We start from the raw sequence: 14,416 nt of genomic DNA, 5'->3' as shown, positions 1-14,416 counted from the left end.
CCACAGAGTGGGGAGAAACCCGGGGGCTGCCTGGGTGGAAGGGGAGGGGTGAACTCCTGGTCCCCACTGCCCTGGCGATCCCCCTGGGCTTGCTGTGGGCTCCGTGGGGGGGGGAGCAGCGGAGGGAGGTTAGTGACCCCACCGGCTCCCCTCCTCCTCCAGGCCCGGGGCTCCCCTCGCCTGGAGTGCCCTCTGCTCCCCCCGCATGCCTGCCTGCCTGCCCGCCTTCCCTTCCTCGGCCCGCGCCCGCACCTTTGCTTGTTCTCCCTCCCCGGTCCAGTTCTGTGCTAGCTTGCCTCGCTGGATGCAGCCTGAGGAAATCAGCCTCTTTCTCTCTTGTAGCTGCTCAGAAGAAGTTGCAAATCAACTTTTGCTACTCGGATGCACGTAGTTTCTTCACACGAAAATATTAAGTGTTTTACAGGGCTGGGAAGCTGGTGGAGCTCTTGGGAAGAACTAAAGCATTGTGAAAGCGTGAAAATATTTTTGTGGGAGCTGTACTGATCGTTAAAGCAAATAAATAGCTAATTATTATGAATTTTTGCTCTGTCCTATCTTCTTTTACCATTCTTCTTGTGTCATTCTCATACCAACAGATTTTGAGAAGAGAGGAAAGAAGGAAGTGTGTCCAATACTGGATCAGTTTCTTTGCCATGTTGCTAAGACTGGAGAGACGATGTAAGTGACTTTTTCAGGTATCTTCAGTTGTAGCTCATAACGCTTCTGCATTTTAAGTCAATGAGATGCTACCTGGATTCTCTTTTTGTCTGTAGATTGCTTCCGTGAGCTAAATAAGCTTGCCTTAGTTCCCATGTAATTTTGGGTGGATTAGTTTTGTCTGCTGGTAGTTAGTTTTATCTAACAGGGGGACTTTTTGTATAGGCTTTGCTCAGGGGTATCTGTCAGGTCTTACTGATCCTGCTCAGTACAGTAGACCTGTTGCTCTTTACATTTTATGTGACATTCAGTTTTTTTAAATGGAAAGTTTAGCTCACTGTTGTAATGTCTGTTGTATACTGTTGTAATATCTGTGGTATACAGTATCTAATAGTATTATTTACATAGAGATGAATGGCTTAGATTATTTCTTTCTAGGCTTTGTATATCGCGCTGTGTGATGATTGTGTCTAAATGCTTTTGATGAAGAGGGGAGAATCGGTAGGTGTGCTCTGCAGAGGAGACGTGTGGGAACTAATAGCTGCGCTGAATTTCCGTAGTCGCCCGTTTGTCAGCTCGCACCGGAGTTTCACTTTTCCTGGACTTTCTTTCACAGATCACCCTCGTGGATTTCCATCCGAAGGTGTGATGTAGCTGGAAGGAGCCGTGTTACGGGCTCCTTGTCAGGGATGAGCGCTGGTGCTGCGCTGGGTGACTTCCTTGCTGGATCACTATTTGGCAGGAAGGGGAAAGGCTTCCCTGGGTGCCTTGCTGTAGAGTTGCTCACTTTCTGGCTCCCAGGCTGTCTCCTTGTTTTTGAGGCCTAGTGCCAGACTACAGGCTTCAGCAAGAGATACGTGCTTTTACCAGTGTTTTGTTAGCAACCAGTGATCGCAAGGGCTTTGTTTGGGTTTCTACAATCCCTCTAACTTGTAAGAGGTTTGTAGGTTTTGGTGGGCTTTTGTTTTTGGTGGTTTGGTTTTTTTTTTTTTTTTTTGGTAGCTTGCTAGTACTGCTTGAATTAATGGTTTTCAAAGAAAAACAAGTTCTGAAATGTACTTTGCTCTTTGAGTAGAAGGCTTTGGCTCAGCAGAAATATACAGCTGTAACGCTTAATATTTTAGGATAGTACTTATTTTAGTATGGGCTTACTGTGGTGTGTTTTGTCTGTGTAATATGTTTAAAATATTTTTCCTGATCTGAAATAATTCTTCAGGGTGTTTTTATTGTTTCTGCCACTATTGTCTATATTCCAAAGTAATTTTAAAAAGTGATTGTATAGGGGCAAGTTCTTGGGAAAATTCTTCTCTATGTGAAACTTGGAGAATGAATAAACTCCTGATTTTATTTCCATATGGGAAACCTAGATTTTTTTTTTCCTTTAAATTATTATTTGATTATTACAAACTATTGCTTCAACCTGAACTGGTATCTATCATTTAGAACTTCATGCAGACCCTGGCCTTCTATGTTTCCAGGGTTTTCTTTGTTTTTTTTCACGTCTGTAGCTTTTTTCAGCATTCTTGAAGCTTTCAGTTGCATTAAATTGTTTTTTAGAAAGTGTCGGATGTGAACATCAGGAGTATCTAATATAATCTGGAGACAGACATGGAAATACTGTTCCATAATGTTTAATTTGCTTCCCATTATCTACCAAAGTCTGTATTTCTTCATCAAATATGCTTCTGTTTTCACTGATGTGTTATGTATCGAAGTATCAGGAAGAAATGAGTAAAAATTAAAATCTCATGGTAAACGTTCATGTAAAGGTTGGTAATATGCATTGTAAGAACTTAATGTATTTTTAAGCTAGTACAGCTTGACCACTGTAAAAGTGTTCCTGAGTACACAAACCTACCAAATACATGTTAATTCAAAATGAGCTAAATATTCTTTATCTCCAGTTACGCAAAAGTAACTTTATTTAATAGAAATTAAACCACTAATAAATAAAGGTGAAATCTAAAATAATAGTTTGTAGTGACTTTTTTTAGGATTTTTATGAAGTTCAGAGCTCAGTGTGGGAGAAAAAAAAAGGATGGTTAAGTCAGGGGTAATTACACAAACGGTTTGCAGACTTATTTATTGAAAAACAATGGATCTTATTCAGTCACAGCCTGTTCCTGAAGTAACAAACAAAAAGTACCCATGTAAGTGAGGACCAAGGCAAATAAGGACAAGTGAAATGTGAAGTATTTTTGCTTTGAGTTATTGTTGCTTCTAGGAGAGTTATATAGCATTCATGGGGGTCCTCTCACTTTTTAACTCACTCTATGATGAATACTGATTTTTAGATGATATACTGCAGTCTACATCCTGGGTTAAATGTAAAGCGTTATCACCCCCCCACGCCCCATACCTCTTCTGGACATAGTTGCAGCAGATCTTGTAAAAGATTAGTAAACTTAGTTTGAAAGGGTGCTAATGAAGTAAATTAAAATTACTTTTAAGGTTCTCATCAAAGCATGATTGTGGCATACGTAGCTTGTTTAACAGATTGAGAGCATGGGCTCATGTAAGGCCATTGGGTACCTCCCTGCCCCCATTTGTTTCAATGTGCTTATTCATCTGAGTGAGTTACGAACAGGTAGATGCAGGTTTAGGTTAGGCTGTAATTTTACTAGTATTTCTCTTGGCAGCAGTCTTGGCTAACGCGGCCCTTGTATCACTGTTTAACTTGTGCTTGTTCAACTGTTTATGTAGCTGCATAGTAACCTCGAGCAGGAAACTGCTCGCAGTTGTAAGTAACTTTCTTTTTGGCAGTACTGTTTTTAACAAGGTTCAGCTCATTGATCCAGCTTGTTTTGTCCATGTTAACTGGTATGTCAAACCCCAGCACAACTGAAGAGGCGGTGTAGGGGAGGAACAAAGGGTGGGAGTTGTATAAGCCAGCGCTGCAGCTATGATAAGGCTCTTCAGAGTGTCTTTATTGTAATTAAAAGTCTTTTTCATTTACAAGGAAGGTCTGGAATAAAAATGTTGCTAAATTTGGTTATGTTATCAGTGTAAACTTCGTTGTGTTATCAGTACCTTGCAGTGAAAGCCGAACTGTGCAATCACGTGTGTTAACTTCATCTATTTGAAGTTTAAGCTATCTTCTTGTGCAAAGTTAACCATTCACTTAATTGTTTGTGAGATTATGGCCTGCATTTACAAAAGCCAGTCTAAATTTCCTTTATTATAGGTGAACAGAAGCAAAAGCTTGATTGCTTGGCTACTCCAAAATATTTTTGTTTCTTAATGGTTGCTATGGTAAGACTTAAACTTTATATCTCACCTAAGGCTATGGTTCAACCTTTTTTAATCTTGTGTTGAGTCTTGGGACTTTTTTCTTTTCAGGGGAGTGATGTACTCCTTAATTGAATTGACTTTTTACTAAGATACTAACACGGAATTTCCTTAGTGAGACCAAGTATAGTCAGGGAAGATCATTATAACCTCCTTTTTTCTAGTTTGTAAAAGATCAGCGTGACTTGCAAAACTGAGTAAAGTGAAGATATATGGAATTTGTTAGTTTTAATACTTTACTGTATCTGAAAGGCTTCTTTAAAAACAGGATATGTTTTTGTGCTTGTTTTTTGCATAAGAAGTCCACTGATCTACCTTTTCTGAAGTAGAAACGGTTTTAAGAGATGGTATAAAAGTCACAGCACTGCAATACTAGAAGTGAAATGCAAAAGTGAAATACTTTTTTGTTCTTCTGAAGAATTCTTAAAGAATGGATATGAAGATCACTTGTGTGATCTTGTGTCTTGTATTTAAAATACATTTTTCTCTTACCACTTAGGAAAAAATCTTGGATTTAAAATCACTCTGCCCCTTCAATAGCAAAAATGTTTCTAAACCATTTATTTAGGTACTTCATCAAGAAAATCCAATTTGTTGGACTGGAAAGGAAAACTAGACTTTTCCTTTGGTTGTAAAGTTGAAAATAAAACTTAGAAAACAAAAGCAATCACAAAAATTTATGTCAATTTTCTCTGCATTTCCCCCACTCCTGCCCTGGGGCAGGCAACCTATAAAGCACAGTTTTAGTGGCTTACTATAGTGGAAAGTATAATACAGATGCTTACTGACAGCGAAGGGATCCAGAAATAAATAGTGAAGTACCAAAATCTGCAGAGATACAGTATATAGGCAGAAGTGATTAACTCTAAACTAGTTCTAGGCTTAAGTAGAGGACACTGGCCTGGCCAGGATGTAATGTATTTATACCAGTTTTTGCCCTGAACACAGTATAAACAGCCATTAAAATACATTCTGTTTTTATTTCTTTGTGTAGTCAGATACTTTCCTCAGAGTTTCCCTGGAAGATCTGGAATATTAATTTGCACCTCATCTAAGCCTGAAGACAGAAGTTGTCTTTTTGCTGGTTTCCTTGAGGACCAACATAAATGCTTTTCTGCCAAGTTTCTTGACTCAAGTTTAATACATGTGATTGTAGAGCAAATATGAACATCTGTAGTATCATCATAGAATAATGTAAGCTGGAAGGGACTTCTGGAGGTCATCCAGTCAGACCCTGTACTCAGGGGGAGCTAATTCCAAAGTTAGTTTAGGTTGCTTAGGGCTTTGTGCACCTCGTCTGAAAATCTCCGGTGATGGCAATTGCATAGCCTCTGTTTGGCTCCCTGTTCACTGCTTAACCGCGTGCCCTGGAAAAAATGTTTCCCTTGCAGCAACCTGGGACCACTGCCTCTTACCCCTCATTTGTGCATCTTTGAAGGGAGTCTGTTTCCATCTTGCCTGTACACAGTTACCCCTTCAGTGGTGAAAGACCAGTTAGATTCCTCCACCATAGCCTTCTGTTTTCCAGAAGACATGCTGCCTTAGCTTCCCGCCTAGGTTGTGTGCTGCAACGCTGTTAACCATCTTAGTGACCTTCTGCTCATCTCAGTCTTTCTGCTGTCTTTGGCGTTGCATGACCCCAAACCGGACAAAGTGTTGTGGTTATGGTCTTGTAAGTGCCAGGTAAAAACACTTTATCAGGTATTGCAAATGTAACCCAGTGTGCAGGCAGCCTTTGTCACAGCAAGGCCACGCTGACGGATGTTCAGCTTCCCCTCTACCAGCACAGGTATTGGCCCCAGTATTGACTCTGAGCAACATCATTTGTAAGTGGCTGCGGTTAGACTTTGGACCCCGTTGATCACAACCGTTCCTGTGTAGGCCTGATGGTCCACCGAGTCTGTAGCTACCAAGATGCTGTGGGAGACTGCTGTATGTCTTGCTAAAGCTGAGTTAACAGTGTCCGCTCATCTTCCCTCATTGACAGAGTCAGCCAGGTAGATCAGGGACGATTTGCTGTTGGTAAATTATGTAACTGTAAATGTAAGTTACATAACTGTAGTTCTATCAAAGATAATGGCAAAAGGTATTTTTGACCCTTTGATACTGTTTCATGTACCCTATGTAGCAGTGAACATTTTTTTTTTCTTACTACACCTTTGGAACACTTTTTTGGACCAGTTTAGCTTTTATATTATTTTGTTACAGCAGTGAAATAGTTTGTTAGCTCTAGAAAAGATGTGAGTGGAGATATGAACGTGTATGAGAATAAGTTCCCATTCTCAGCTTTAGTGTTTTAATGATGTATTCTGAACTCTCGTGTAGTAATTTCCTTTCTTATGTTACAAATATGTAGATTTTTGTAGCCATATGTCCTTTGGCTTATTTCACGTACTTAAATTTGTCTACTTTTTTCTATAAAGTATGTTCTCTAGTTTTATTCAACTAGCAGTTTTGTTGATTGACATGTGCATGCTAGTATTTTTTGAGTAGTTTGAAAATCTTCTGATTTGGAGGCAAGTCATTACCTGGAAATCTTTAGAACTACTGGGGGAATGTAATTCCTTGTGTTGTTTTTTTTTTTTTTTAATGAAATAAAAAAATTCTCAAGTTCCTGCCATAATAAACAGGATAATATTTTCTGAAAGAAGTCTGTGTGCCTTTGTTAGTATAGGCCTCTTCCATTTCCATGTTCTCAGTGAAGCAAGAGATGTGAGTAAACTTCCTTGCATTGTTTCCTACTATTATTCCTCACTAACTCCATTCCACTAAGTGGCTGGAGTTATTCCCCACTAATTCCCATTCCACTGTGTTTTCTGTCTTGTAATCCACTGATGCCTCCAAAGGACAGGAATCTCCATTGAAATGCCTGCTGATTTGTCTTTGTCAAAGATAATTAGCTTCCTGGCTCTCTTACCTGTATTATAAAAAAGCATGTATGTATCAAATGTACAGTTGTGGTACTTCAGAGGAATCAATTGTGATACAGATGAAATCGCTTGCTCCTTTAGGAAACGCACACTATTGTAGTGTTTTATTTTAAATGCTGGCACTTTGTATCTGTTGGGAGTGGGGTGTACAGTATAAAGGTCAAACTTTAACTACCATTATAAAATGTGCGTGATGAACTGATCCTAATAAACTTTAGTCTCTCTCTAGAATACACATGTAAAGAAAGACAAAAGGCAAGCTCCTCATAGCAATGCTAACTTTTCAGTGTAATTGGACTATTTTAACTGCAAATGTAACGATGCGCATGCAGACTTGCATTTGTAAGTACGTCTTTCTTCCCTGTTGCTATATACAGTCTGTTCTTATAAGCACACTCCCTGCCAGTCTTTTTGCAGACAGTTCACTGTTACTTTGTGCAGAAACCCACCCCACCATTCATTCTGTAGCAGTTAATACAGTTGCATGTGCTTCTGGTGGTCACCTGTAGTAGTATCCTGTTCGCATCCTTCTACTCTTCAAGCTCAGTTTTCCTGCATTGCTTAATTGGATTTGTTCTCATGCTCAGAGTTTCTGTTGGTTCTTACCTTGACCTCATAGTAATGTTTCTTCACAGCTGTGGTGGCTGCCTCAGGATTACCTCTCTCTTTTCCAGTGGGCCTCAAGTCTCCTGTTCCATGGTGGCCTTGCTCATTACTATTTCATTTGAAGTACTTTCCCAGACATTTGGGTATTGTTCCATTCCATACTACACTTTACAGTAGCAAGGATGTCTTTCTGTTTTGACCTTGTAATTGATGAGCCTTGCTCCTTCTTCCTGTCTGCAGATTTTGGGAAGGTTCATGCTTGATGGCACATGTTGGGGGGAAGGAACAAGGCAATGGTGCATGCAGAAGGGAGGATCCAAAGCAGTCTGGTCGTCTGGGGGGGTGGTGGATTATCAAGTTTGTGGATAAGCCAGGCTGATGCTGCTTTTCCACAAAGCTGGTATGTGACTGGCAGGTCTCAGTTTTAGAAATACTACTACTTGAAGCCAGTTACAAGATTTCCATGATGGCTACACCTGGTGGGGCTTTGCTCAGAAGTGGTAAGGGAGCGTGATGTTGCAGAAACACTTAATGCCTGTGTATTAGGTCATTGAAGTAGGGTGTACCTTGTCAGCTGAAGCTTATTGTGTGTCAGCTGAACTGCCTTGTGTAGAAGCCAATTGGGTGGCTTTTGTTTGCAGTTTTGGAAGGAATTAGCAATAGAAGTGCAATTTACCTGATGCTAGTAGTACTGCTTTCAGACCTGAGCGAAGCCTGTGTTTTTGTGGGACAATGCATGAACTGGCAAGCATAGGAATACAGTGCAAACTAAATTCAGATCCAGAAAATTCAGATCCAGAAGTAGTTGCGCAGGGTGCATTTTCCTTAACCTTGTTTCCCAGCTTTATTGCTCAATATAGTAAAGATATGGTAGTATTATCTCAGTGTGGTCTACTGCTCTTCTGAGGTAACCTGTGGATCTCTATGCACCGGTGATTTAACAGCTACACTTACCAGAGGAGTTACAGCGTTTCTTTTGTTTCTTTGGCTATTCTGTGCAAACTGGCGATAGCTGGAAGGACTTCAGTGTCCTGTATTAGTAGATATGTGGAATTTAGTTTGCCTATGGAAGAGGTGATATATTTATATATGCAATTATCCAAACATTAATTTTATCTTACTCAGAGTGATTTTTCTATAGGTAGCTCCTATAGAGTTGCTAATTTTAACTTGCTGCAAATTCAGGAAGACTTTTAAATATGCTTTACTTACTTTTCTTAAATTTTGACTCCTGGGCTTCTGCTGCTATACAGTTTTATTGAGAAAGTGTCATCTATTTAATGTTTCTGTATTCTGCCTGCATCAGCTCCAGAGTACTATAGAATTATATTGTGCCTTTGCCTGATGGATTATTTTTCTGTGCAATTTCTGTTGAATGGATGCACTCTGAATTGTGCTGTGGAATATGCACAGCATCGCTCTTGAAACATGCCTTAGTGAACGCTAATCTGTTCAGGCAAACTTTATCTGAAATGGAAATAATTAAAAGCTAGGAATAATCCACAGAATTGTTAGAGTTGAAATAAATATGGTTGTCTAAATTTCAACAAAATGTCCAATCATGTTAAAAGCAGTTCTGGACTATGTAAGTGGTTTTTGGGAGGTATTTTGACACAGATAATGCCTGTCTGCTCTTGACGATCTGTTTGGCTAGTGCTATTCAAATGCAGCTACAGTTATCTTTGGTAGAGCAGATGAATATAAATGTTCTTAGGGCTCATGTGATTGTAACTTGTGAGAGAAGTCGGATACCTTCCCCCCTCCTGAACTTTTTGTACTAGTTGCTTAAGTGATATTGTTTACAATTCTAAGGTTGATGTGAATGCCCTTTAATTGAAGTTTAAAGATTAAAAATGAAATTTCAAGAATATGGTCACTGAAATTATGCCTCTCTGAAATAATTAGTCCTAGTATAGTTTGTTGTAGTAATAATTGGATCAAAGTCTTGCATTAAGTGTTGCAGAAATGTGTAGTAATCTAGTCCCTGTCTTGAAGATACATTCTACAGAAATGAGGCAGATATGGGCTGAGAAAAGTTGCTGTACACAAAGTGATTACTTAGACTTCTGACCAATTCTGTGTGTTTTATAATTAAGTTACACAGGAAATATTATTTAGAAGATTGTCAAACAGATTAAGAAGTACACAAAACTCAAATGATTTTAAGATAATCTAGTACAAAGGGTGATAAATGAAATTTTTTACAAAGGTAAATGTAATAATTGCACAGAATATTGGTGTGCTGGTTTTGGCTAGGGTAGAGTTAATTTTCTTCCCAGCAGCTGGTATGGGGCGATGTTTTGGATTTGTGCTGAAAACAGTGTTGATAACACAGGGATGTTTTCGTTATTGCTGAGCAGTGCTGACACAGAGTCAAGGCCTTTTCTGCTCCTCACCCCACCCCACCAGCGAGCAGGCTGGGGGGGCACAAGAGGTTGGGAGGGGACACAGCCGGGACAGCTGACCCCAACTGACCCAAGGGGTATTCCACACTGTATGACGTCATGCTCAGCATATAAAGCCGGGGGGAGAAGAAGGAAGGGGGGGACGTTTGGAGTGATGGCGTTTGTCTTCCCAAGTCACCGTGATGCGTGATGGAGCCCTGCTTTCCTGGGGATGGCTCAACACCTGCCTGCCCATGGGAAGCAGTGAATGAATTCCTTGTTTTGCTTTGCTTGCATGTGCGGCTTTTGCTTTGCCTATTAAACTGTCTTTATCTCAACCTATGAGTTTTCTCACTTTTACTCTTCCAATTCTCTCTCCCATCCCACCAGGGGGAAGTGAGTGAGTGGCTGTGTGGAGCTTAGTTGCCAGCTGGGGTTAAACCATGACAATTGGTAAAAAAAATTATCCAGAGCTAGAGAAATAAAATCTGTTCGGATGAAGTATCTTGTAAAATATGTGACAGTAGGAAGATACTAAGGCTGCATATATTGTGGCATAAGTTTAGTGTGGTTCCCTGAACTAGTGATTTTTCTACATAATAGGGAAAAAAAAAGTAGCTAAATTGTAAATAAGTTAAGCAGAGTTGATATTGCTCAGATGGGAGGACTTAGCTGGTATTTGATGCTTATCCAAAAGTCTGTGTTTGTAAGACTTGGAAAGCTTTGTAATTGGTGTGCGCTTTATGGGAAAGTCAATATCTGGGGTAATCATTCCACTTGTAATAAAACTTGAGATTTATAAGAACTGTTATTTGAATATGTGCATAAATGAAATAACATGAAGAATAAGAAACTGGAGTAAGGTAAGAATTTACATATTGGTACACAATGCAGAAGCACAGTAAGTGGAATAGTTCAGTAAATACACCAGTTTATTCTTATCAGCCAAAGGTAACTTCAAGTAAACTTTTCAGGTGGAAGAGGGAAATTTAATGAAAATACCATTTACTTTTACTTTTGTCTTTATAGATAAGCCACTGCTGGTGGTTTGTGGAAGTTTTGAAGGCTTTCAGTTACTTTGTGCATATTGCTTTCCACTCTGCTATAAGGAATTTAATTCTTGAATGAAGAATCTGTTGTAATTTTGTACTTTTTTTGTTCTGTGGTCAGTTTTTGCCTTTACAATAAAAGACAAGAAAGGTACTTGAGTGTGGTTTTAGATAGCTATATTAAGAAATGTACTTTCTTGAAAAATTCTGAGTCCTAGTTCAGGTTTTTTCTGTTCTGTGGAACAGCTGTATTCTGTTGGAGTCAACTGACTATTTCTCAGCATAAATCAGAATTAGTCCCTTGATGATTACACATACTACTTTAATGTATTCATCAGCTGTCTGTTTCCATAACTAAGTCTTAATCTTTGTTGTTTCTGGCAATAGCAGTAGTAATTTGCAAGTAGTAGAGAGGTGAACACTCATACTACTGAAGTAGATGTAGTTCTAATGTATTACAGTTTCCGTGGCTCTGGAATGAGCTCGTCATGCTCACAAGGAGGAGAGCAAAGACTTAATTTAGGCCGACAACAGTCAGCGAGTGAAAATGGAAATATACCTTCTGTGCTTGTGGGAAATACCAGTTTTTCCTCTTTTGAGCTCTTCCAATATATTTTTAATTAAAGTGATAGGTAACATGAGGTCAAATCCTAATGAAGATAAAACGTGAGAGCGTTTTAATTTTACATGAGTTATCAGGTGAAAGTGAACAGGATGCTCCCCCAGGCGGAATGCTTGCCAGTGTGTTTTCCTAATAGGAGTATACCGTTTACAGCAAAGCACAATGTTCCAGTAAATTCACCGTGCTGTATCACCTAGAATTTAAAATTTATGGCTCATTCAGAAACACAGATTAAGAATCTAGCACTTGCTTATGGCTTTAATGTAACGTTAGGTTGAAGGGTTTGTCTGCTTGCCAGAAGCATTTAAGAAACTAGTCTGCATTGATGCACGGGGGATTTTACTGTGTAAATCTATTGTCGTTTGGAATTCCCTGTGTTAATCTGCACTGTGTGGATGGTGAAAATAGAAACAATGTGCAAAATGATGACACTAAAATTAATTGCATCGAAATAGTGTTAAAGTAAAGCACAGGAAGTAGGAAAAAAGTTTAAAATTCAATGAATATTTGAAGCAAGAGTGGAATTAAGTAAGGTATGTTCTTTTATCTGGTACATGAGTGCAGGTGCTTAAAGGAATGGCTCTGCTCTGTACTAGTCACATCACACATCTTATTCTTCCTTATCTGTAGCATTAATTTTGTGGTTAGATTAGTGATCTGCTTTTCCTCCCTGTGTGTGGGATCACAGGAATGTGTGGGAGCAGCAGAGCAGGCTTGCCCCTTTTGGTGTAGACCAGGTATAAGGATAAGTACGTGTGGTGGGGCAGTGCCATCCTTCTCTGCACTGTGATGAAACCCCTGCGGAACTACAGCATAGCTCATCTCCCCGTTAATGAGAGTTCAGTGTTGCCAGCTTTCTACGCCAGAATTTTTCAGGGGTATTTTCTGAAAAAATTGAAAGCCATTTCTCTACCATTGAGCACTCCTTGTTAAGAAGCAAGCTTTATTATTTATATAATAAATAGTGAACTAGTAATTCCTGTACAAAAACTTAAAATGTCAAATGGCAACAGTTTGTTGGTTTTTTTTTGGTACGAAAATGCTGGGGATTGTGTTTTACAGGCAGTTCTTAACAAGATTTTTAGCTTGTGCACCCCCTTCTGTGTAACTGTGTACTTGAAGGTATCCTTGTTTATACCCAATCAATATATCTGAAATTAGGGTGTGCTAAGTAAGGTGAAGGTTAAAACAAAACAACAAAAAAAGAATAGAGGGAGTAGGCTCTATCTACTGTCTTCCCATCCCAAAGAACAGAGGTAACAGAGGAAGGAGATGAATGAGAGGAAGAGAGTGGCCTCGGTCTCCTTTCCCCCAGAGGACTGCAATCTGTCAATTCCTCTGCACAGCTTTAGCTACTGACTCTGCTGGAGAGCATCTCTTCGATGGTGCTCTGGTTGCCGTGCTGCTGCCAGGGAGTGGGACAGTCGGCCCTGGGCAGGCTCCTGACACTGACTCCCAGGTGCTGCCCTTTCTGCAGCCTGGGGGGAAGGGAACCACCCTGGGGCTTCTCATGCCTGGGGATAAGTTCTGTGCTCTCTGGTGGCAGAGATGGATCTTTGATTTGAGAAGTGGCATGTTCCATCTAGTCCACAGCATTCCCGGTTGGATGCATCTTGCATAGAGGCTGTGGAAGAGCACGCTGGAAAGTTTGCCACCTTGCACACGGGTTTGAATTGGATACGATTGCTTCATTTTCTGTGCCTTTTGACTTTTCAGGTAGTTCTCGAGATCCCGTTGATAGACCAGAACAGAAGAGGAATTAACTTGTTTTGGATGAAACTTTAATTTTGCTTCTGACAGCCTGGGGAAATTACTGTGTCTGAGAGTATATCTTCATCTTCTGTGAGCTCTAGAATAAGGCACAAAAGAGAGGAAACAGTTACTAAAGTTGGGAAGTTATTTCACTTAAACACCTGTTTCCTACTAGCAAGCCTCTGTGGGAGTGTAATCAAAGTCAACAATAATTGGAGGGGGGGAGGTAATATAAGTGACTCGTATCTTTTGTTACATGTTAAGTGAATCCCTCCGAGATTGTCCTCTGGTTCTTTCCTTCTGTGTTCTGAGGACTTTGCCTTAAAATCAGTTAGGTGAACATGAAGTGTTTGCATCCTAAATATACTATTTTGTACTTCTTATTTTTTTATTTCTGCTTGTTGGAGAGCTAATAGTAGGAGAAGGGTGGAGAGGGAAGTGCTCCCTCCTTTTACTAAGTTCTGATGTTTTTTTATGGCCTGTTCAATGAACAGAATCAATAGTAGATCTGCTTTGTTTTCCTTTTCATTTTATGTTCTTTGTGGTATATAGCATCTCTCCAAAACAGATGGCATCCTCTTAAAATTTAAACCAAGTAATTTTGTAATGAACTTAAACACTGTGAAATCGGAAGACAGGCATCCCACCAGGACTCCTGGGACTCTTCATGTTTTAAGTACATAGCTAGGTTTCTAGAAGCTTAACATCCCTTCAATATAATGTTTTTCTTAATTAAACCTGTAATCTGTGAAGCAATTCCAGAAAGATACACGAAATAATTGCAGTACCTTCATTTCGGGAGGTAGCCTTATTTTAGGCACTCTGAATTCTTCCTCCTGTTCTTCAGTTGATTTTAGGTTTTGTCCCACTTACCTTCCATGGGTCTTATTGAAGTTTGAAACTGAAAATCCTGTAGAGTTTGTCTAAAGTGTGCAAGCCATATATACTACCGTAGTGTTAAGTGTCTGATATTTTAATACAGTTGCTAAAAAGGAGATAGGTAACTTACCCTGGTTGTCTTCTGCACTTGTGGAGACTTGCAGTCCAATCGACACAATGTCTAAGTCATCTAGTAATGTTGGGGATCACTGTGTTGTAGCAAAGCCTTCCAGTGTAGTACTAAATACA

At 39.7% G+C, this 14,416-nt stretch overlaps 1 protein-coding gene across 1 annotated transcript in view; it reads left to right on the top strand.

Annotated features, from left to right (window-relative positions):
* Window positions 1-14,416, top strand: part of PPP4R2 (protein phosphatase 4, regulatory subunit 2) — a 37,333-nt gene that overhangs the window by 4,161 nt on the left and 18,756 nt on the right. The window contains exon 3 of the mRNA XM_009329014.1: window positions 597-678. Coding sequence (XP_009327289.1) covers window positions 597-678 — 82 coding nt within the window. The remainder of the gene's footprint in view (window positions 1-596; window positions 679-14,416) is intronic.

The sequence above is a fragment of the Pygoscelis adeliae genome, unplaced genomic scaffold (genome assembly GCF_000699105.1).
Source record: "Pygoscelis adeliae isolate BGI_AS28 unplaced genomic scaffold, ASM69910v1 Scaffold377, whole genome shotgun sequence".
In the NCBI taxonomy this organism is placed as follows: domain Eukaryota; kingdom Metazoa; phylum Chordata; class Aves; order Sphenisciformes; family Spheniscidae; genus Pygoscelis; species Pygoscelis adeliae.
Note: the sequence above shows the minus strand (reverse complement) of the source record. Positions and strands in the feature narration are given on the sequence as shown.